At 45.6% G+C, this 24,984-nt stretch overlaps 1 protein-coding gene across 2 annotated transcripts in view; it reads right to left on the reverse strand.

Annotated features, from left to right (window-relative positions):
- Nucleotides 1-8,692: 8,692 nt before the first annotated feature.
- The window catches only part of FHL2 (four and a half LIM domains 2), a 65,415-nt gene continuing 49,123 nt past the window's right edge, over nucleotides 8,693-24,984 (reverse strand). For both annotated transcript variants that reach the window (XM_019714009.3, XM_019714010.3), the window contains exons 4-6: nucleotides 16,742-16,911; nucleotides 13,953-14,139; nucleotides 8,693-9,298 (exon numbers count right to left, since the gene is read on the reverse strand). In XM_019714009.3, coding sequence (XP_019569568.1) covers nucleotides 9,147-9,298; nucleotides 13,953-14,139; nucleotides 16,742-16,911 — 509 coding nt within the window. In that variant the 3' untranslated portion in view covers nucleotides 8,693-9,146. The remainder of the gene's footprint in view (nucleotides 9,299-13,952; nucleotides 14,140-16,741; nucleotides 16,912-24,984) is intronic.

Here is a 24,984-nt window from a genome sequence, read left to right on the forward strand (position 1 = left end):
TCCTGCCTGTTCCCATGGACCAAAATGTGTGCTTGTATCCTCAGGTCAGGGAAGCCTGGGGACATATTGGAATCAGGTGAATGACTACAGTGGAAGACAGGTTACTCAAAGGTCTGAGAGAGGCTCTGTCTTCGTCCGTTTGGGCTGCTATAACAAAAATACCATGACCTCTGCGGCTTATGAGCAACCATTTAGTTTTCCTAGTTGCGGAGGCTGGGAAGTCCAAGATGATGGCCCCGGCAGATTCAGTGTGTGCTGAGGGCCCACTTTCTGGCTGATTGATTGACAGCTGCCTTTCCCTGTGTCCTCACTTGGTGGAAGGGCCAACGCTCTGTGGGACTCTTTTCTTTATAACAGCACTAATCCCATGGATGAAGGCTGCCGCCTCAGGACTTAAGCGCCTCCTGGGGGCGTCCCACCTGCAGAGGCCACCGTGTATGGCCTTAGGTTCCACCTAGGTATTTGAGGGGCACTAGCATTCAGTCCTCAGTAGGCTCCTCCTTCCTGTGTGAGTGAAGTCTTGTGAGAAGAGTTCCGTGAGCGAAACTCTGAAGGTTGACTTTGCAAGAAAAGGCACATGGATGAACCCACATACCAAGGCCACGAAGCGGAAGGTGTTTTGGGGACTCTCAGGAGGCCATTTTAGCACCAACATAAAGTTTCAGCCATTTTCACAATTTGTGGCTGAAATACTTGGACTTTATTTTTTAGGCACTAGGATCCTATAGGTACATGGAAAGTACAGATACCATGCAGTGAAGAGACTCGAGTTCAAGAAAAGTCTTTTAATTTTCAGAATTGTGATGTTATACACTGAAATCCACCGACAGGGAGGATGGAGTAAAGCTGTAGTTTTGAACTCAGTCTAGGAAGGGCCTGGGGAATGTCAGTGAAGCTCAGACGTTTCTGTGAGGGCCTGCGTACCTTGTATGAAGGTTTGAAAAGGCTCAAGCCCCAGAGGTTTCAAGTGCACCAGCAAAGAGGGAAAGTGAGCAGCCCCCGCCCCTTCCCCCTCCCCCAAGTCTGGAGGCAGGTAGCTCCCATTTGGGGTCAGCAAAAGTAGCGGGAGAGTCAGCTAGTTGAGAGTTAGGAGGCAGTTGAGGCTGGTAGTGACATGACCTGGAGAAGATGTGGATGCCGGGACAGTGCGGTCACCATACTGACTGTAGGCAACTTGGTCCCGCTTTGGGGCTGGTCCTCAGCTGAGAAAGGAGGAGGTACCCAGAGAGGTAGGCCCCAGCATCCTTTCCAGGCCTGACTGCTTGGGCGCCAGGCCCCAGGGTGGCTTTGAGCCTTCCCCGAGGCCCCGCCCCTGCGAGGCCCCGCCCTCTCGCGGGCCACGCCCCATGGCGCACCTGCTGTGGCCAGGTGTAGCCCAGCTCACCTGGAAGCCCGGATGGACTTCTCAGCTGGTCCTTGTGGCCTGAGCGCGTGACCGTAGGCCATCTTGTCCCCAGGTGCTGCTCTCTGTCCCTCCGGGGTAGGCGAAGGAGAGGGCGCAGAAACCTGTATGGGCAGAGTGGTCCCCGTGACCGACTGACTGCCTGTGTCCTCGGGGAGCAGCCGTGTCTCGCCACGCCTGATGCGTCCCAAGGCCCTCAGGTGAAGTACAGGCTGGCGGCGCCTGGTCACCGCGTGTCCGCTCCTGACAGAGGCCGGCAGCGCTGCACCAGGACCCGTAGGGAGGACCGAGAGCCCAGGGGCGGCCCGGCCTGCGGGCTGGGCTCTCCCCTTCCTGGGCCTCATTGGTGGTGTGTTTCCCTGTCTTCCAGTCAATTGTGCGCTCCATGAAGGGGAGGGACAAACAGGACCCACGGGATTGCGCCGTGAGTGCTGTGCGTACCCAGAATTTTGAGCAGGGTGAGTGGTGTTTCACACCAGCGTGCGTCGTTCCCTGTGATGCCCTCTGTCCTCTGTTGAGTTTGCAGTGGTGCGCCTTCCCCCGCCTTAGGAGTGCACTCCTAAGTCCAGTACCCCTCTGGCTCCCTACATAATCTATACATTATTGACTATATTCCCCATACTGTATTTCACATCCCTGTGTCTATTAATTTGTATTTCCTAATCCCTTCACCTTCTCCCTCATCCGTCAACCCCTCTCCCTTCTGGTAACCATCAGTTTTTTCTCTGTATCTATGAGTCTATTTCTGTTTTGTTTGCTCATTTATTCTGTTCTTTAGCTTCCACATATAAGTGAGATCATATGGTATTTGTCTTTCTCAGTCTGACTTATTTCACTTAACATAATACCCTCTAGGTCCATGCATGTTGTTGCAAATGGTAAGATTTCACTCTTTTTTATGGCACAGTAATACTCCATTGTATAAATGTACCACAATTTCTTTATCTAATTGTCTATGGATGGGAATTTTCATTGTTTCCATTGGCTATTGCTTAAAAAATATATTTGTAGTTTTATCATTTTAATGGAAAAGAGAATGTCAAGTTAATTTCTCTACTTTTTTAACAAAAAACAGACAAACAAGCAAACAAACAAACAAAACTCCCTGGGCAAACATGTCATTCATTGAACAGGGGTTGACTGTATTTTCACTCTAAATATGAAGTTGGAATATTAAGACGTGATCTCTACCCTCAAGGGGTTTCACCCTTTTATTCACCCCAATTGATTCAGTCTATACATTCAAATAATTTGAGAAGCATTCTGAAGAACAATTAATAATTAAATCAGACTATCCTGTGTACCAGGCGGTTTACTAGTTATGCTTTTAATTCCTTGAAGTCTGAGGAAACCAACCGAAAACAGAGAATGGACTTTTCTTTCAAAAGATCCCTCAGAACCTGGGAGATGTTTTTATTCATATGCTTCTAATTGTATAGCCGCTAATATGTAAGTGTCTGGGATGAAGTTGCACTGCTCTTATTTTTGTCACAAGTTTTATTTATTCTCCCTGTTTCTTTTGGCACCCCCAGAAAGGCCAGTTTCTTAGTTTATGTACATGTTGGCATGTGAGTTGCTTGGCTACTTCCTTCTCAGTGTTTCAGAAAAGCTCATATACAGAGGTGGCATTTCCACCATAGTCATTTCTACGTTAAGAAAATAATTTGTTTTATTTTGGATATAAAGCCTTCCCTTAACTTATCAAACAAGTCAAATTTTGGATTTTTCTCATTCTTTTTCAGGCTCTAAACACAATGTACTCCAGCACTCTGACTTTACAAAAGAAGAAGCTGGTGCCCAGGGAGCGAAAGTGACCTCTCTGAAGGGCTGCCGTTAGTCAGTGCAGAGCAGTGAGTAAAGTCTAGAAGATCCCTTGTTCTTTTCTTAAACCAGAGACAGGTCCTGTACTACAACAGTCCCACTCTCACCCCAGAAATAAAGTGAACGATGGTACCAGCTTGTACGAAAACAGTTATTCATAAGGACAGTCACCTTGGCCAATGAAGAGAAAAGGTGTACGTAATATAAAAATTTATCATGGTTGGTTTTGTAGTGCCATCAGAAAATCTCCCTCAGAAAGGACGATGGGCTAGGAGTCAGGAGACCTGGGTTCTTTGTAGTCTCGATGAAGCTTATTCTTTCTGGGCTTCCATTTCCTCCTCTGTCAAGCATGTAGATTTCACTCTGATCCTTAAGTCGCTTCCAGATGTTAGTTCTCTGTGTTCCTCCCTTATACTTCATCCTGAGCCCCCTCAGTCTGTTATATACGTAATGGCCAGACAGCAAATAAGAGGTGCCCTCAAAGCAGGATGACCATCACTAAAGATGATTGAGAATTGATTTTATATTTTAAATATTTTACGTTTCTAAAGTAATATGACTGGTACACAATACCACCTTTATTCTGCTTTAGGATAGCTCATTAAAAAACAGTCTTTTCAGAGGGAATCAGGGTTCATTCATTCAGCTGATGTATGCCTGGAGGATGGCCCTCTGCCTACAGATTGGATTGTGTCCATTTGTGGCCAGTGAGTGATGTGTCCTAAATATACCCTAGGCTTCACTATGTGGATGACAAGGGTTTCTAGGCTAGTGCCTTAACATTCTCCACCAACAGCACTAAGGTCTTTTGTAGACGTTTCTTTAAAGTTTTTCCAGAGCTTAAATTTCCCTCAAGGGCAACATGGAGACAGTAGTAATCATTGTAGATCCAGGGCCCAGTGTATCACAGCCGACGCTTGTAGTGAGCTGTTGGCTGAGTTGAAGGTCTGCACAAGGGGACTGCCTCATAAGGGAACTGTTTTCAGCGACATCAGTGACTGCATTTTTCATGGCTTTGGTGGAAGATAGGCTAGTTTATTAAGAATGTTACAATATCCTAAGTATTAAATATTGCCACAAAGTTGAAGTATATAATTTATTCTAATAAATACATAATTTATTTTACAAGATAGTTATGCATTTAAATTAGAGCTTAAGACAGATAAATGTAAGTCTCAACATTGCAGAATGTGTCACAAAGATAGGAAGTAATTAATGCAATGTTTATCGTTAGGTTTTCTCATGGTAATCATTAGGAAAAAAGCTTGCTCTGACTTCTTAAATGTAAGGGACAACTCTGCTGGAAAACAACAACAATGTTTTTTTGTTTTTGTTTTTTTAAATCAAAAGCGCCAAAGAGCTGACAGGCAAACATCTAAGAGAACACAAGAATCCCAAAAAGTAGACCATTTTGCTTGATGTGCTGTTGAAACCAAGCCATGGTTTAGGTGACTGTTGTGTAAAGGAGAGAACCTTAGCCCCGCACCCCACAAGATAGGAAACCTGGTAGCTATGACACCAAACACCCCCATCCCACGTGGTAAAGGTGAATTAGAAGTAAACCTGCGCTGCTGCAGGAGGGAGGGAAAAGCAATAGAAAAGAAGAAAGAATGGAAAAACAGGAAGGAAGACCAGGAAAGGGACAGGAAGAAGGGGCACAGTGGGCTGGAGGCTGGAAGCAAGGCAGCAGACTGCCCTACAGATTTGTAGTGAAGATTTACACCCTAGAATGGTGAGAGAAATGCTCCAAGGGACTTGGAAGTACTTCAGTCTGGTGGTGCCCCAAGCGTGTGGCTGAGGCAGTGGGACTCATCTCGGCAAGAAGACACGCTCCTTCTAAGCCTCAAGAAACACATGCAGATAATTTTGTAAAGGCAGCAACTAGCACAAGTCAGAAGTATCCAAGCATGCAAGGAAACAGTGGACCGAGTGTGAGACGCCACAGAAACATCAGATGCTAGAGACTGACTCCCAGAGCTTTCATGTACTAGGATATTCAGGTAAAGATCGAGCGAGTTTGCTTGCCATGGTTAAAGAAAAAAGAAGAGGTTTAAAATAACTGTCTAGTACAGGAAACTAAAAAATACAACATACGTATTTTAAATGAAGATATCATATGATATTGTAAAGTGTAAAGTTTCATACAACTCAGTGAATCAATCTCTATCTCTGTCTATATCTATCTACCTATCTACCTATCATCTATGTATCTATCCATTCATCCACCCATCTATAAATATGTAACCATTACCCAGATCAAGATAAAGTGTTGGCAAACTTTCTGTAAAGGGCCAGATAGTACAAATTTTAGGCCTTGTGGGCCATACCATGTGTAAATGAATGAGTGTGGCTGTGTTCCAATACAAATTTTTTAAAGCAGGCAGTAGGCAGAATTTAGCCCCTGGGCCACATTTTGCCAACCATAATACAGAATATTTCCAGCATCCCAGAAAGTTCCCTCCTTTCCCTTCCCAGTCAGAGAAGTAACCATTATTCTGACTTCTATCTCCACAACTGAGTTTTACTCAACATTTGTTTTATGTGCTCTTCTGTATGTGTTTTATATCACAATGTAATAAAGTCTTGCATAATAAAAAGGCTTATTATAGATCTGTATTATTGCAGAGCCAGTTAGAAATACGGTCCAATGTCGTGATTCCCGACTGGCAGAGGGGCTGGATAGAGCTGTGGTAGAGGCAGGCTTTCTGTGTGGTTTCACTCTAACTCCAGGCTCTCCGGGAAGCGGGCGTAGCAGCTCCAATCTCACTTTACTTCTTTCAGGATTTTTTTCTTTTATCTCTGGCTTTCAATGTTTTGACTATGATGGGTCTGGGTGTGGATTTCTGTGTTTTTCCTATTTTGAGTTTTGCCAAGCTTCTTGGGTCATTTTTAGATTAATGTTTTCCATCAAATTTGGGCGCATTTTTCAGCCATTCATTCTTAAAACATTTTTTCTGTCCCTTTTCTCTCTCCTCTTCTGGTCCTCCCTTTTTGCATATGGTGGTCCAGTTAATGGTGTGTCACATTTTTCTGAGGCTCTGTTCATTTTTCTTCATTCTTTGTTTTTCAAATTTCATAATCTTCAAGTTCACTGATATTTTTTCCTCCTCCCAACTCGTATCTACTATTAAGTCCGTCTAGTGAATTTCTCATTTGGGTTATTATATTTTTAGCCTCCAGCATTTCCATTTGACTCTTTTTAATTAACGTTTATCTCTTTATTGGCATTGTCGCTTTAATAAGTAATTGTTATACCAATGTTTGGTCAGAGATCCTGCGTAAGCACTTTGAGCTAATAAGACTTCTGTCTTTGCTGAGGATCTGTGTGTGGCTTGGAGAATGCTTTCAAGTCTGTTCCACATCCACTCTGATCGCTCCTGAGTGGGGCGCACCCCTGTCCATGCCCACAGGGATAAGTGGGATCCCCAGAGGGCTTTTCTTAGCTGTTTCTTTCCCTGGTGCTCTCTGTTAAACTTCTGGCTGGTCTGCCATTTCGCTTTTTGCTACTAGTATCATGGAGCTACCAGCCCCCTCTTAATTGCCTGCCACCAAGATCTGTATTGTTTTTAACAATCCCTTTAGGAACAGGCTTCTCCATTCTTGGTACCAAATGTAGTAGTCAGTCCCCTTATGCATTGCTGCTGTTCGGAGCCTGTCTCTCCCCGTGGGGCTGGGCAGTGTCCTGCTCCTCCTGGAGTAAAGCCCCTCCTCTACAAGTAGGTGCTGGGAGTGCAGGACCTCCCAGTGTGGAACCCCCACCCCAGGAGCAGGCTGGGTCAGGGCTGGTTGGAACCCCAGGATTCTCAGCCTGTCACACCTGGGGCAGAGCCCTAGGCCAGGGGGAGCCCTTACCTACTTGGCTGTACTCACCTAGAGTACATCGCCCACCCGGAGTAGAGCTTCTGTCACAGGAAACTGGGAAGTGGGGGTGGGATGGGGTTAGGCTGTGGCTCTAATGCCACAGACTTTTGCTGTTCTTACCAACATGCGATTTTCCCGAGTAAATGTTGCTCCATTTGCTGTATGCTTTTAGAGACTTTAGGCCTCTGGTTCTTCAAGCTGGTAAGACTGAAGTTTTTCTAACAGATTTTTAGCTACTCTACTGGGGCCTGCCCTTTGGTAAAAGCCACAAAAATGGGAAACCCACCCATGGTCAAAACCAAATGTTCACTCGCCTCCGGTCTTTCTGTTTGGGTCATGCTCCAGTGTTTTCAAAGTTTTAAAAGTTATGTTATCTTGAATGATTGTCGTTTGAGGGAGGATTAGTCCAGTAGGAGCTACTGACTATCAGGGGAACCCCTTTACCATTCATTTAAGTGGGGCAATTTCAGGATGGATGTATCTAGTGTATCTGGGGTTTTAATGAGAAACAAGGAGGATGTTGCACATGAAATCTGGAAAGCTTTTACTTGTTTTTGGGAGGGGCAGTAGGATTTTGCTATTTTTATTTTAAAAAGCACATTTGCAAGAATGCTTTTACTTTTATATTATGAAGTAGAAGATGGAGAAACAACTGATAAGGGGTGGAGTCATTCTTTTTAGGCAAATTGTCGCGCTAACTATAAATGCAGAAGACCTGCCTCAGACATTATCAAACATTTCTCACAGTGACTCACAGTGACTGTGGGAAAATGGGGAAACAGACTTGCTGGATGCATTGAGAACTGACTTGACGTGTGCTCAGTATAGATGGGACTTGTTTCCCACCCAATTTTCCTGCTGCACAGCATATCTTTTTATCATATTGCATTGTCTTAGAAAATGAAGGTTAAGAGGCCACTATTGTTACCATTCTAAAGAGAAATATGCAATGTCCTATCTCACAGATTAGCTCAGTGTTTTCCAATTGGATAGTCTGCTTTCCAAGATGATTTTACAGAGTCCTGCCAAACTAGGAGCTGAGAGCATTAATTTTACAGCAGTGTCTCTTTCTCTCTCTCTCTCTGTTTCTACTGTCTGTCTTATCCTTTCAGAAACACTCACTGAAGGCTTCCACTATGCTCTGACTTGCTCAGGTGTTGAAGATATGCAGATAAAACAAGATGTCATCTCTGGCCTCAAGGTGTCCTTTTGCAGTCTTTCACTTTACGGAAGAGAAGGCAGGTCAGTGTAAACTAGCGACCCATGAAGGTGGGAAAGCATTGAGCTCTGTCCAGAAAAGTGACCCCCAAACTGCCTTCACGGTAATTAGCTCAGATTTTGGAGCATGTGTTACTGCATCAGATGCAGAGAACTGGATTCTGAGAGAGAGTCTGGGAAAGGGGAGTGAAGAGAAGATAGTAAGGAGAGATTATGGTGCTGACTGAGGGCTGTGTTTTAAATAAAAGGCGTGATGCCATTTCAGTTAACTCACCCAGCTCATCAGAACTTGAACTTCACACCGTAAACAGTGGACCATGCAATAAAGGGTCATTTGTACTTAGAACTTAATGTTTAATCATTATTTCAGACACTGTGGTTGGCACAAGATTTTGTTCTGGATAACTTTATTGTAAGCCATATATTCTTGCTTTAGGCCTTACATGACAGGAAGTTACACAGTTGTAAATACCAACTCTTTATTACCTTATTTAGTTGGAAAACTTTCAAGTTCGTGACATGTTCATTGCACTTAAAAATTAAATACACAGTGAAAGAAAGATACATTTATAAAGATATTCAAAAGGATTTTTACACTTGGGTTTGCCTTGCTTGATTTCAAAAATTCAAAACTACCTTCCCACCTAAGGTTTACATAAGGGTTTTCTCCTTCCCTGGGATTGAATTAGTACAAAGAATTAAAGGGTTTAAACAAACGTGAATATCACTGAGAGGCACAAGAGGAAAGTCTGGCGTGGCTGGTGGGAACCAGGACACATATTCCCTGGCTGAGAAAGAAAGTATATAAATCTGTGTGTTTCGCAAGCAGCAATTCGTGTTGACTTCAGATGTCTTTCCCGCAGTCAGGGCACAGGATGTCATCCCTTTCTGTGAGGAAGCCGCGGCCCACCAGCGAGAGGGAACACTTCTTGCAGTTAAAGCAGTCGTTATGCCACTGCCGTTCCTCAAAGGAGATGTACTTTGTGCCACCAAGTCCTGTTAATAGAGAAAAAAATTAATAGAGAAAGAAATAACACCAGATGAAGAGAGAAAGGGAATATTGCTAGTCAGAATCAGCCACTGGGACAGAAAAAGGAATTCTGGTTTGATCCATTTCCAAGTTTGGATTGTTTAGGATGGATATAATGAGTTTCTGGGGCTGGGATCCGTATGTAAGTCAGACACTGTGCATGACCTTGAGGAGCTCCTAAATATTAGGAGAAACATATATACGCATAAACTGGTTCCAAAACTATATGATAAATACTATAATTAGAAAGTGCCTGTTGTATGTATTTGTTTTTCCCACCAGCATGAAACTCCATGAAACTGGGAAGTTATGTCGCTTATTCCTTCCCTGGATGCCTCACGTCTGGCACCATTTCATGATGTAGTGAATGAAGTGCCAAAGGGAGTGTTGAAAAGGAAAATGTTAATTTTCTCTGGGGTGGCCGAGAAAGGCCTCACGAAAGAGACGACACGTGGCAGGAGGAGGAGCAGATGTACATTTCTGCAGCGGGAACATCGTGAGGCAGAACTTGGAGGTACTTGGAGAACAACCATAGGTGGGTTTCCCATTTTTGTGGCTTTTACCAAAGGGCGGACAAGCATGAACTTGGGTAGTAAGAGTCAGGTAAGAGTTAGAGGTGTGGTGAGACTGCGGGAAGATGGGGCTGCTAAGATAGGTGAGCACAGCTTAGGAAGGTGTGTGGGCAGTAGAGAAAACCAGCTTACATTATCGACAAGAAAAGTAGGAACGCAGTCAATTCAGGTGCTTAACTCTTGTTTGATGACTAATTCTTATCAAATGTTGAAGGCACATTGGCTGCCTGTTACAATATAGTTGACTTGTAGTACCACTGAGCCCTCTGAAATTAAGTGGAATCAAATACATGGGGTGATCTTACAATTGTGATAAATTTCTATGAAATTTCGATCGTGCATTCCAATTGTAAAGAAATAATGGTTCCATCTACTATATTAAGAACAAAGTATCCACACTGACTACTCCATTTATAATAGTTTGAGGTCTCAAACTGGCATGAGAAGCCTATAATTCATCAGACAGTTCCTATTTGCAACGTAACTGGTGAGGCTGACATTGGGCATCAAATCCTTTCACATGGGGGAGAACTTAGACCTTAGAGCTAATCCTCTTCAGCTAGTTAGTGACAGGGCTGGGACTTGAACTTGTTCTGTAATGCAAGTTCTTGTCTTTCTAATACCACACTTCCTCGGCTATCCTAGCAAAGCTTTTCAACTCTTTTCCTAAATCAAAGCTTTATAAGAAGAGTTACACTGAATAATCAATTTACTAAAATATTGATTACCTCTAATCCTAGACTCCTGAGGGTTATGGAAACCTACAGGTCACATGCCCCAGCCCCGAGGCAGAACCAAACCAGTGACTTAGGCCAGTGGCTGTCCAACTTTTCTGCATATTTGAATCATCTGGGATGCTTTTAAAAATTCTAGCACTGAGGCCATGGCCAATGCAATCATGACCCAGGCAGCAGTACTTTTTAAAGCTTTCCAGGTGTTTTGAATGTGTATCCAAGTTTGAAAACCAGGGGTGTGGGCAACACTTCATCTTGATGTGGGGTTGCAGGACAGTTGCAAGATCCAGGCAGACCTCATTTTGTTGTGATTCATTTTATTGCTCTTCACAGATGTGTTTTTTACAAATCGAAGGCAAGACCATCCACCCACAAAAAGATTACAGTGGTCTGGACTGAACCCACAGTATGTCTGAGGTCTGCCTATAGTTGTTTTTCTTTCCAGCACTGTGAGTTAACTGAAAATCCAAGAAGCAGCTAGGAAGCCCCACAGTTTCTACCATTCCGTGTTCCTTCTTTCTCCCTCCTTTGATAAGTCCTGTTATCTCATAGACCTGGGTCAAGGAAGAGCACCGACAGGGAAAGGATGAAGGGTGTTAGTGATGGGAGCTGTGCCGGGCAGCCGTCTCCAGTGGGAAGCCCCCACGATTTCCTTCAAATACTAGCAAAGGGGGCGAGTGACAGACATGAGAGCCAAAGATAGCCCCAGGGAACGGATTCTCCTAAGGGCAATGCTCACTGTTTGAGACAGTTACGTCCTATAAAGTCACTATGAACACTGAATTAGCAAACACTGACCCCCTGCTCCTAGGAGAAATACAGGGTTAGGGTCCTGCGAGCTTCTGGTCACATTTTCATCAACCAATCAGTACATAACCTTGTTTTATGTCTATTTCTATTTCTATTTAAAGGCACCTCATTTAATATGAATTGTTGACTCATAAACATTGAACTTCTGGCCAACAGCACCATAACTCAAGCCTGAAGGAAGCTTATCTAGCACACAAGGTACCTCCTAGCCTTCCTGGGCTCAAAAACACACAGCTCTTTAGCACGCTCCTTGGGGGCCATTTTAAATAGCAAAAATACCAACAAAAAGCATAAAAATGCCACCCCCCCCCCCAAAACCACCACCACCACCACACACACACACACACACACACACACACACACACACACACGGCACAAACAGACCATGAGAAGGACCCTTGTTTGCAATATGAGTTGAAACAAGGAGGCAGAATGTCACCCTTGTTCCACCTCGACTGGCAAAAGTATGTGTCAAATGACTCAAATTTTTTGCCACTCTGCACATGTCTGAGAATGACATGAAAGCCCCACAAGCATTGCTTTTGGAATTACAAATACATGTGAGTGAGTAGGCAAACTGGCAAATATGGACTCTGAATAATGACGATCGACTGCACATGTGTGATCACTGCAATAAAACATTAGAAAATAACTCAAATTTATTTACAAAAATCATTTAAATTTTATTCAAGAAAAAAGTACTAAGACTCTATTAGAAATTTAGTCTGAACTTGCAATCTTGCATAGTTATTTGGGAATCTGGTTAAAAGTACATTTTAGCTATATTTTCAAAATTTCCTCTGTAGGTTCTGGAATACCAGTCTCTGTATTTCAGAGAATTACCTTTCCTGTTTTGGAGGAAAGCTTTCATTCTGTTTTTCTAATTTTTTTTTTTCAGTGCTACAATCGTAATAATTACAATTAACACACATACCTGATACTTTACATTTAAAAGTGCTTTTATGTAGATTACATTGCTTTATAAAGCCTAATTTTATAAACATTTAGTTCACAGAAGTTACTGTGAAAACAGCATTAAAGATTAATATGTTAGGGCAAAAGACTGCATTTCTCCCTCCAAATGCTGGCGAGGGAAATCTGGTATATAAACGGCTGTAACTGGATGTCTTAACATAGAACAATTTAAACGCTATGCTTCTTTTCTTTATATTTTAATTTCATATGGGAATATGAGCTCTGGACTACACATGAGAGAATTATTTTAGTGACCTGGGACTGTCTACATCAGGTGAGTTAGCTGAGTTAGGTGAACTCAGCTCTAGGCCTGAGGAAAAAGAAAGTCAAGGACAAGCGCAGAGGGCTGTAAAATGTGTTTGTGTAATTACATTGAGAAGCTACATAGGAACGCTGTTTGGCCAGGCCCTGTGTTTATATTGCATATATCTGCCATCAGCCCTTGATAGGGACCTCCTGACTGTCACATGGGACTTCTCCCTTGTGTTGTAGAATCTCACACTCTTCCCTCCTGGCCCAGTGTGACAGTACATGGTGAACAATTATAGGACTTTAGTCTGAGCAGCCATCTGTTCCCCACACTGAATTTCTTGGCCTGTGTAATAGCTGAGTCCATTGCCTGGTCTGCCAGTCAACCAGATTTAGGGCTCTCACTTTGCCCAGCCCTTCTGGGGATATGAAAGAACTAAGCAGAATGTTGCCCCCTGCCCTCATACAGCCATGGCCTTGTGGTGGAAAAGCCTCTCCTCCAAGGTGCTGGGAAGCACCTCAGGAACCCAGTGTAGCTGCTAAGCCTGAAAACGTCAGTTACTTGTGCTTATACTGTGTTTCCCCGAAAATAAGACCGGGTCTTATATTAATTTTTGCTCCATTAGGGCTTATTTTCAGGGATGTCTTATTTTTTCATGTACAACAGTCTACCTTTATTCAAATACAGTCATGTCATCTTCTGGAACATCGTCATAACGTACTGAATGCGTCCATCTGGGTGACGATCTTAACGGGCTTATTTTCGGGGCAGGTCTTATTTTTGGGGAAACACGGCATGGTTGTCAGGTGCGCACAGACTGCAGTTTTACAGAGAATCCAACTAAAAGCAGAAACAATAAATCTTTTGAGAGCAGGCCATTCATAGGGTTTTCAGTGATCGGGTGAGCTGGAGGGAGAGTCATTACCTGCTGAGGTGTCCAGTTTAACAAGGAAAGGGAAGCAGTGAGGCAAAAGTTTGGCTCTTCAGGACCTCCCTGAGGCGTGGTGGGTCTAGGTACACAGGCAGACCTCGCTGTACTGCGATTCACTTTATCGCGCTCCACAGATGTTGCGTTTTTCATAAATCGATGGCAAGACCCTCCACCAGCAAAACGAGTACCACCCGCTTTATCGCTTTGCTGTGGTGGTCTGGACTGAACCCACAGTATCTCCGAGGTCTGCATGTATAAACACATTGACGTGCTGGGATCTTATACCTTGTTCCACATTGACGTGGCTATGTACCCCGGGGAGTGGGGGGGGCAGACCCTGGCACTCACCGCTGATGGGGTTGGTGCACCCAGCACACTTCTTGGCGTACAAGTCGCAGAAGCAGCTCAGGCAGTAGGCAAACTCGTCCCGGGACGTGAAGCGCTGCCCGGACAGCGGTTTCTTGCAGGCTGTGCATACAAAACACTCCCGGTGCCAGGGCTGCTCCCGGTAAGTGACGCCCCCGGTGGTGATGGGCTGGAGGAGGCAAGAGTTCAGGGTCAGGTTCCAAGCAGAGAGACCTCTGTGCTAAGCACACGTCCTCAGTCTCAGCTATTGCTACTAGAGGATGCAACATCCTCAGCCAGAAAACACCCAATTTTAGTAAAAAGTCACCGAGAAGCTACTGTGCAGACTTCATAGTCACCCCTTTATGACCCCTTCCCTTGCTGCGGACCCTGGCTTTCCCACTGTGTGTCTGCCCTCAACCCCTCGGAGGGATGCTGGGACTCTATGGCGCAGGTGTCACAGGGCGGCACTGTGCAAGGGAGGGTGGCAGATGGCACCCAGGAGACTCAGGTTCGAATCCTAACCCTACTCCTTCCAGCCCTGTGCCTGTGGAAAAGTCATTTGTAAAGATCCCTGTGCCTCAGGGGGTAGCCTCTCAAACACCACGTACAACTCCCTGTATCCATTACCTGTGGAAGAGGTTCAAAGACGCCGTGGGATTGGTGCCTGCTGATGCTGTAGGGAGAGCACAGGCGTCTTTGAGGTTGGGGAAAAATAAGCCCACAGCCTTTCTTCTCACCCTGCCTTGCAGTCTTTTTAACAGTTGTGAGAAGCCAGATGTACCAGAAATGGTAACCAATACCTCAACTTTATCTAGTATTTTCCTTTGCATATTGTTGCTTTTCATATTCATTTAGAAGATGGATGAAGGATAGAGCTGAGTACGGAATCAGAGGAGACCGGCTGGGTCTCAGCTTGACAGAACGATGGCATTGGAAGACCAAGTCGAAATAGCTCACATCGGCACTTTAGTGCAGTGTATTTTTTAACACTGCTATATCACCCAGTGCCTCCTTCAGTCCTTACAGAATGTATAAAGGTCCTTACATAAAGAAAGACACAAATTCCATTTTGCAGATGAGTAAACTGAGACCCAGAGAAATCAAGTGACTTGCCTGAGACGCCATAGCGAGTTCATGACAACTAGGAACTAGAATTCAGGACTTCCTCCTATCTTGTATTCTTTTCATTAAACTATAAACCATTCATAATCTTCCTATAAATGTTCCTCCCAGGAACAGCATTTATGGAAAATATGTTGGGTTGCAAGGTATCATGTATACAGCAGGTGTATACATGTGAGATGTATACTCTGCTTCCTCTGCCCATAATGGCCCTCATCCCTCCTGCATCTGGATTTCATGTCCCCCACCCTCAACCCACGACCCCCAGCTAACTCACATGTCTCAGCATGGGTGTTGCTTTCTTAGAGAATGTTCCCTAAACACCACCCACTCCTCACATTGGTTCAGGTCCCCCTGGTGTACACTATGGTAAGACTCTGTTCTCCAAAGCACACTTGTCAATAAGTACTGGAATACTTGACATCAGAGTATATATCCACCCAGGCTGTGTCACCTTGTCCACCATCCGACCCTGATGCCCCAGGTGCCCATCATGGCGGGAGGAATGGATGCTTCCGGCATGAATGCTGTCACGTGTACGATGAGCACACACACACACAGGCATCCAGCCCAGGAGGTGTGCCTTCATTTCCCCAACGGAACAGGACGATAAGGTGGGGAAGAAGAGAGAGGAAGAAAAGAGCAACAAAAACGAACTTCCCTTGGATCTTGATGAGAAAAGCAAAACAAAACAAGAGTGAGCAGAGAAGAGGATTCCTAATATAAACAAAGGAATGAAAGTTCCATCTAAGGACAGAGGGATAAATAATAGACAAACAGCATAATCATAATGGGAAACAGGGACAAATGGAGTTTAAAATAGTTAAGAAAAAAATGGAAATGAGACAGAAGGAAACTGGAGAGAGAGACCGAAGGAAATGAGTAACACTGTACCCTTTGAAAAGGTGCAGGCCTCGTGGGGCATTCTAGCCAAGGCTCATCTGGGAGAGGGCACAGCAGTGGGGCTGTTTTCCCACAGACCCCAGCAGGGCAGGGTCCCTACTGGTGAAACAGTGCAGTCCATAAGAGGGACAAGAGCCAAAGTGTCTGGCACAGGCCTGAGTCCTGAGACCCGTGTGTGTGTGTGTGTGTGTGTGTGTGTGTGTAGGACACACTGCAGCAAACCAAACTACACAGGGCAGGCGGGAGTGAGATGGCTTCCTGTTCTTTCTCTAACCTAACAGAGCCTCGGCAGACGCAGCAAAGAGTTGAATGGATAAGGGTAGTTAACAGTCACTCTCTACCCATAGGGCAAACCTTTTTTCCCTTACTGTTCTCCTCTCCTTCCCTCCCTCTCGCTAAGTTGAGCAATTGGCTTCTTGTTTAGGAGAGCAGTGTAACAAAGACAGCTTTGGGATAATAAGTTCTCCTTTTTTGAACATCGTCATAAAGGAGCAATTATTTGGAAATGTTCCAGAACAAGAAAGTGATATAGGATTTCTATCTCAGCTCATAACAGTGCTTATGTCTTTGAAAGGAGGACTGGAACACAGGTCCAAAAGGACCAAGTGTACAGAAGCACATCAGAACTATGGAAAGGGAGGTAAGACAGGCAGAACTTTCACGCCACTCGTGTTGTTACACCTGTAATCTCTTCCAGAAAGGGCAAGCTGGCAGGGGCCGTACAACCGAACTGCCCAGTGTGCAGGCCCAGGAAAAACAGATACCTTTCTGCACTGGACACACTGCAAGGCATACTGCTTCTCATAGCAGGGCACACAGAAGTTCTGCTCGTCCTTAGGGATGAAGCTCTTGGTTCCAATCGGCTGTTGGCAGCGGTGGCAGACGAAGCAGGTCTCGTGCCAGCTGCTGCCCTTATACTCCATCTTGCGGGTCCCTGTCACGAGAGTCAAGAACAGAGCAGCGTGGTTGAGATGACTGGCTTGGGGTCCCAGCAGTCTGCGTTGAGAACCTGCCACCATCTAGTTTTGTGACCACAGCGAGTCATTTTAGCTCTTGAAGTCTTGCCTCTAAATGGGAATAATTTGTTTTGTAGAGAGCAGAGACTCTGTGTTGTGGCTGACTGCTATACACCCAGCTCCTAGAACAATATCTGTACATACTCAGTATTTATTTGTTGAACAGGGTGGTTGTGGACATGACATGCAAAAATAGTATCGGTCTCAGCATTGCAAAATATAAAGAGAAATCTGGTGTAGCTCAATCTCATCCTATGGAGTGTGATTTTCGGAGCAGAGGGACTGTTAAAACCACCCCTCTGCTCCCCAGTGGGATGGAAACGGTTGGGGTGTAAAGGAGCCTAGAGTCTCAAGCCTGATTCAGCAAGGAGCCTGATTCATCACTGACTTCTCGCAACGGCGGTGTAAACCCAGCTGTGATGGCCCACGGTGGACATGCTCTGCAGTAAGTGCTGTCATTAAGGTCCACATGCATTACGACGCTCCCCATTTACTCACTTTCTGATCATATCTTGTGTCATCCCATTTCCTTTTGAGTATTACTATTTGATATGTTTAGATAATTTGTTCAAGTAGATTAAGGAGTCCTAGAGAAGTGAAACACTTTGGTTTGCCTCCCACCACCGCCAAGCTTAATTCACAGCAAACGCTCAATATTTGTTGATTGAATCCCCCACACTTTACCAAAAAAAAAAAGAAAAAAGTGTATATTCATAGAAAGAGATGATTCAAGGCAGATACGTATGTGAGCACCTCTGGTATGAAGCAGAAGTAAAGAAGGGTTTGGGGAAGAGGAGCACAATGGATGAAAAAGTAGAAAAGCTCAGGTGCCAGCACATGACAGTCCTCGGCCAAATCCGGGCAGCTTCTTGTTTTATAGCTGAAGTTTTATTGAAACATAGCCACACATGTTCACTTACTTCCATCGTCTGTAATGGCAGAGTGGAGTAGTGACAGGTCATATGTGCCTGCAAAGCCCAAAATAGTACTGGTTCTTTATGGAAAAAATCTGCTAACCCCTGGGCTTATGTAAAGCATGGCTACTGTAGAATGATGGGAACATAGTCAGACTTCAACTCAGGTCAGCTAATAAGGGGGAATTGGGCCAGAAGCAGAACCGCCTGCTTTGGGAGCAGGGTGGCAGCACGCTGAGGTAATCGGGCAGCGTAATGGAGGTGTCTACAAACTAGTCTTCAGCTCCAAGTTCAAACATCATACGGTCAAAATGACAAGATTAACGGCTGTATTAAAGCTGGTTGGAAGGGTGGTAAGCTGTCCATGACTCAAGTAATTAGAATGTGCACTGAGAATCGTGATTATTTTATTAGGTGTCATTTTGGGGTCACTTTCTCAGCTTCCTGTACTTTCAAGATCAGACATTTGGGCACCACCTCCCATAGAGTGTATAAACAACTCAGGGAACTCGTGTTGGGGGGCATACAGTGACCTTCCAAGCTATGGAATTCAGTTGCGGGGTGATGAATCCTGAAACGAGGAAAATTATAGTCAGCAGTTTAATTTCAGGTAAAAATTATGGAGGAATTTTGATATAAATTCTAAAATGATTTATTGTGGTCTCCGGAGGTTTATTTTCCCATGTATCCCTTCGTCACTTGCTCTTTGAATCTCTAGCCTTCCCTCTGATCAAGCAGCCTGAGGATTTTGTCAAGAATATTGGGCAATTACGATTCTCACTGAGAACTCCAAGCAAGACCATTGTCGTTCGGGGTGGCCTGCGGGGTCTCAGCTCCTGCTCCCCACATAAGAACGCAGGACATGGCTAGGCCAAAAAGGAACACCCACCGAGCCATATGTAGGGGAGTCACACCACTATAGTCTCACTGGAGGCTGGATTCACACGACGTGCGACCTGCTGCCTGCTTTTCTGCCAACCGACCGACTCCCCTCGCTAGCTGCAATCCGCCATGCTAACTGCAATCCGCCCCTGCTAGCTCAGCCACCATCTTCTTGCTAGTCCCCATTTTCTGCTAGCGTAGCCACGGCAGTTATATTAGCGGCCAATGGCTCACTGGTTACAGCTGATGGCCAACTAGCCACAGCTGATGGCCATCCAATCACAGTTGATGGCTATTTACTACCTGAGCCACCACCTTTCCACGTGAGGCCGAGAGCCTGGAAACTGCTCTCTGGGGCTCTGTCCCCGCACTCCACCCCTACAGGGTCTCGCCTCACAATCTACGCAACAAGCATCCTGTCCCTGTCCCCCACTGGGAATCCACGGGGCACTGCTAGCCCAAGGGGGGTGTGTGTGGGTGTGTGTGTGTATCTAAGAGGTGCGTTTACACCTGTACAACTATTGTAAAAGTTGCCAGCAGGGGGCGGCAAAGTTCCGTCTTCCAACAGAATCTGCAGTTCAGACCAATTCTCCAGCAGATGGTAGCAGTGTCTTCTGATTCAAATAAGCAAGTGAGGAACCAGACATTCGGTGAAGGATTAGCGACAGCCTGGCTTGCTCAGAGGCTGTAGTGCATCTCCAAGAAACCTCTGCACACAGGGCCTCAGCATTTGGAACCCTAACGCTGTGCTATGTGACAGAATCCTGGTTTCCTGGCTACAGTCAAGAAACTGACTTCCGTAGGATGTGGGCCCAGAGGGCGACTTTTTTCCTTTAGCACCCACCTCTTGTCCTAGCTATCTAAATTCAAAAGCTACAACAATATTGTTCTGTGCTGCTGTTCATCTTGATTTGGTTGTAGCACTTTAAAAAATCAAACCAAAGCAAGGAAGCGAGTACTATGAAGAGCTCGTGCTTGCTTTTTTTTTTTTCCTACCAATTTTTTTGCACACATCAGGCTTTTTCTAGATACCCTGCCTCTGGTGCCCAGTCCATTTCCTCTGAAAAAGTGACCTTTTCTGACTTCCCTAGTTGTTGAAATCCAGCTTATCCTTCAAGACTGCTCAAATGTACATCCCCCAGGGTCCCTTTCCTGACACTCTCGCTCTTGGCACGTGCCTACATCATAGCAGGTATCAGCCAGGCTTCTCCAACGTCCCATCTAAAAGTCCCTAATAACAGATGACAGTGAGATGCCTGTCACTGAGGTGGAGGAGGGAATGCTCTGAGCCCTCTCCCTCTTCAGCCTGCCAGAATCATGAAATGTCTTGGAAATCTCAAAAATCGTAGGAAAATTTCACATCCTACTGTAAGATTTGTCGTCACCTGAAATACTAGTTATTTAACGTCGTGCCTCCTGATCTCAGAATACCGCCGTTGCTCTGGGCAGCTGTGCCTTGTTTCTCATGCACCCTGGTCCACTCTTGTTGGAGCAGCAACAGCTGGCCGTTCCTGTGGGCTCCCGGTCAGTCTCCCCCAGGACGCACTCCTGGAGGGCACGTCTCGCTCACCGTTCCATGCCTCGCACATGGTGTGTGTTCCTTTAGCTGACTCTCCCATGTCTGCTCACTCATATTGGAGCCTAAATGCATCACCCGGGACTACCCCGTCTAAAGCCGCCCGTGTGTCCTCCACCCCTTCTCCTCTCCCCCATTGCTCCTGGAACTGTCCTCACGTGGGAAGAGCATCCAGGAGCTGGGCCCTGGCTTGTGGGTGCCCACTGAGCACACAGCAAACATCAGCTGTGCCATGGAGCTGAAGCAAATGCCTGGTCACGTTGTTTTCCGAACCCACAGACAATAGCGAGTGAGACTTCCTCAGAGTGGGGAAAACCAGCAACGGGAAACCCTTGCCTCCCCCTGCATGCGCCCTTCAGTAAGTGCACCCCCACCCTCGCTGCTGTCCTCATGGGGAGCCCACCGAGGAGGGGCAGTTACCCCACCAGGGGCTCACTATGCCCCCGGTCCCCGGGCTTCAGTTTTGGCGTCTGTAACGTGAGGGTTAATAGAAGAGATTATGGACCAGTTAATGTTCAATTTTTATGTGTTAACTGATCATGAATTTTTTTTTCCCCCTAGTAAACACCATGAACAATGGAAGGTGTGATGGTTAATTTTGTGTCAACTTTTCTAGGCCATAAGGCCCCGTTGTTTGGTTGTACACCCGTCTAGATGTTGCTGTGAAGGTACATTATAGATGTCAGTAACATTTAAATCAGTAGACTGAGTAAAGCAGATGATGCCCCACAATGTGGGTGGGCCTCGTTTAATCTTTCGAAGGCCTTAAGAGCAAAGCCTGAGGTTTCCCTAAATAGAAAGGAATTCTCCTGAAGACTGCCACAGAGAAACTCTGCTTGAGTTTCTAGCCTGCTGCCCTAGGGGATTCAGATTCAAGGCTGCGACACCAACTCTGAACTGAGTGTCCAGTCTGCAGGTCTGTCCCATGGACTTCAGACTGCCAGTGCTCGAGTTGCATGAACCAATTCCTTACTACAAATCTCTTTCTCTCTCTCTCTCTCTCCAACTAACACAGACGATCAGGACAGGTAGAAATTCAAATACTCAGGAAACATGTCTTTTCAATGTCATGGTTGGTGCTAGGGTTAATAAGACTACAAAATAATTTCCAAGAATCACTGTAGACAAACTTCTGAGACTTGGGTGTTCTCCTCTGACAATGTCAGAAAGGAAAATGGTGACTCAGGGACAGTGACCATGAGAAGTCAGAGCCACAGAATAGGAGCCTAGAAAGCAAACTCTGCTGGCCTGTTAGCTTTCCCTGAGGACTGAGAGCACAAGGGAGGGACGCCGAGGTGACAGAGAGGCCAGGATGGACACTGCGGTGGGAACAACAAAAGCAGACCAGCTCAAATGTCCTGTGGCTCGCTTACCACTCAGCAAAGACAGGGACGAAGTTCGAGAGGTGTTCACGGAGTTGGAGGAAGAACAGGCTGAGTCACAAACGACATGTTCCTGCAGGCGGCGCAGGAGGAGCTAAACTTTGTGCTGTCACATTTGCCAGACTGTTTGTGAATTTAAAGTAACTCAGACTGGCAGGGCTGGGGGTTGGGGTGAGGAGGAGACAACAGTCCCAAAAACTCTAAGCGGCTCAAGTCACACAGCTACTGAGGAGTGCAGCGAGGGCACCGGCCTCCTGACCCTGCGTCCAGTACACTTTGCAGGACACCAGGCTGTTTCGGTGGACAAGACCCCACACTGCTACACTCCCACTAGTGAGGCTGTGCTTCATCTTGTATGCCCTCTGTTTTTCCGCCTTCTGAATTAACCGCCGTTGCAGAAGTGGACGGAAGTTAGTGGTATCCACCCCCGTAAATCCCCGTCTGCCCTTCTCTTGGTCTGGCCCACAGGGCTGCTTGGACCGCAGTGCAGCACACGGGGCAGGGTCCTCATTCTGGCGTGGCCACCAATGGGGGCTTGGGGCGGCCATTTAATTTTCTGGTTTCTTCACTGGGGAGCTAAGACAGGTAAACTTGAAAGTCATCTAAGCTTAAAGTTGTTAATGCTTTTCCAGTTCCGTGTTGTGAGATTTGACTGAGCTCTCGTCAAAGGGCCGGTGCTGGGGCATTCTTCTTTAACATTTGCATGGTCCACCGTCATCAAATGAACCGCAGACTCCCTTCTTAGAGACCTCAACTGTCCCCATGGGCTCAGCGGCCACCTCTGCGGATGCTGTGTCGACCTGTGCACCTCCCACCAGTCCCCGAGCTCCAGCTTGACCCCATGGCCTGGGGCCTTCTCCTTTGGGTCCCCTGTCTCCCAGGAAGACTTCTATCCTGATCAGGTCCTCCGGGTAGGGCAGTGAAGGGGAGAGCTGGGAAGCAGAGGGGCCCCGCAGAGTCTACTTGCAAAACGGCAGAGCACTGCTGAGGAAGAGCAAACAAAGTAACAAACAAATCCAACAGGTGAACACAGAGGACACAGAAAGCAGGACCAGAAAGCCTGCCCTGAGGCTGGGAGAGAGTTCTGCGAGTGCGTGAATATGGGCTCTGTGAAAGGAGATGGAAAGAGGATTTAAAGGAGTCTGCTATGAGCCACCAATGGAACCTTTCTTGGGCTCCTGTCATGAAAACCTAGTAAAGATTTAATTTGTTTTTTAAATTAATTTTGTGGTTATTGTGCCAGGACTGTTGTTTTTCTGCATGTGACTCCCCGTGGGACAGGACCATGGATCAGCCACCCCATCGTCTGGGCTTTTGTTTTCATTCCCAATGTCACCACATTTGGGCCTCTTGGTTCCCACATCTGCAGCGTTACCATAATTTTGTAACGTAATTTTCCTGCCCGTACTTTCCACTGCTGGGAGCTGCCACAGCGGTTCCAGGCCTGGCTTCTCTTCCACATTCCCAGCGCTGCTGTGGGGGCATCAGTCTGGGTTTTTGTTCCTTGTAATAGCATGTCACAGTTATTTTTAAGATGTATTAACTAGAGAAATGTAGCAGCAGCAAGAAACCATCTTACTGAAGGCCTAATTATCCCCATGCTTTTTTCAAAAGTTATGACTTCTCATCCAATCTATCTTCTTAAAATAACACTTCCTACATGTCAGTCTCTTGCTCAGAACTCTTCAGGATTTCTTCATTACCAAAACACACAGCAAACCAAAACTAAAACAAAAACTCCAGCACTTCGCAATCAGCCTCCTACTAGAGTCGAGAGTCTAAATCTAAGCCTTAATTCTCTTCTCAGCAATGTGAATGTAGCTACTGTTTGAAATACGGTTACTCAGCAGGCCTCCTCGGTTTTTGAAAATTAGCATTCAATCTATTGACGTAACAAACTCAAAACCCTCAGCTTAAGTTCATATGACACATCTATTATTGTGTTCATAAGTAGAGTGAATTATAAACATCACTTTTTAGGGGTCTTTGTGTTGGTTCTGTTTATTAAGGTAGTGAACTGAAATCCTTTCAAAACTACATTTGAAAATTTAATATAATTGATATCCCTTTTAAGTACCTGTACTAACAAACTGAACCTCAGGTTCTTAAGTAATTGTTGAAATGAATTAAACTGATAAACATGATGGATCATAAGATTTCTTAAATGTGAAAACAGTTTATCAGTGAAGACATTTTCAATTTAAAATCACAAGCCTAAATCACTTATTCAATTGCACTTTAAGTCAAAATCACAAGATTCATTTACTCTTTAGACCAATTTTTCTTTAAACTTTACACATACTTGAACAGATTATTTAACACCTTTATCGCTGTTAGAGTCTCTTACTATGCCTGCCCCCAGTTGAACTCTTCCTAAGGCTACCGCATGCTGACCTGCTGACGAAGCTGTGCAGAGGACGCCACCTTCCCAGGAACGTGAGGCTTCCCGGTCAACCCGAGGCTGATTCCACAGCAGCTCCGTCAGTGCCCTCCTGAGAGAAGGCCCCAGAGCCCGAGGGCCCTAGTTCCGGGTGACATCCCCTGTCCCCTATTTACTCACGGCAGTCTGTACCCCAACCAGTCTGCTGTTCCAGCGACCGGGGCCCAGGGGCCTTCTTGCTGCTTCATTCTCTTTTGCTCTCCCACCAACCACTCGCCCGGAAGACATCCCCCGGACAGAGTTCTCTCTGGTTTTATGTGGCTCTCTGGTACGGATGCCAGATTGAGGGTCCCAAATGGGACAGATACTAACACAATCAGCTGAAATCCAGGTTTCACAGGGAGTCCTACAGGTTTATTTGCTAACTCTGGCGAGTCTACCCTCCGGTCACACCTCATCGGTGGTGCAGAGGACATCACTGACCATAGGTGGCCGATGAGGCGGCCACAGTGATGTCTGTTCCTTTCTCTCAGTCGTCCAGGGTCCGAATCTTTGGCTCTTCTCACAGTGGTTACTCTCCTTGCCTTCATTTCTATATATATCTAACAAGACTTAATTTTTAAATTATGTATTTACAAATTCTATATATTTTTGTTCACTCTTTTTAAAAAAATAAAACAGTCATCTCTCTTAAAAAACGAACTAACTAATTAACCTCTAAACAATGAGGCACACAGTCCTGCCCTCCCCCGACAAGGATGCACGAGCCGCCTTAGCACTGTCCTTGGCATCTGACTCAGCTGCAGTCAAATCTGCGTCTACCTGGGAGGTAATGTTCGTCTGTTTAGAACGTGAAC

Source organism: Rhinolophus sinicus, chromosome 2 (genome assembly GCF_057876585.1).
Source record: "Rhinolophus sinicus isolate RSI-liver-muscle chromosome 2, RSI-T2T, whole genome shotgun sequence".
NCBI classification, from domain to species: domain Eukaryota; kingdom Metazoa; phylum Chordata; class Mammalia; order Chiroptera; family Rhinolophidae; genus Rhinolophus; species Rhinolophus sinicus.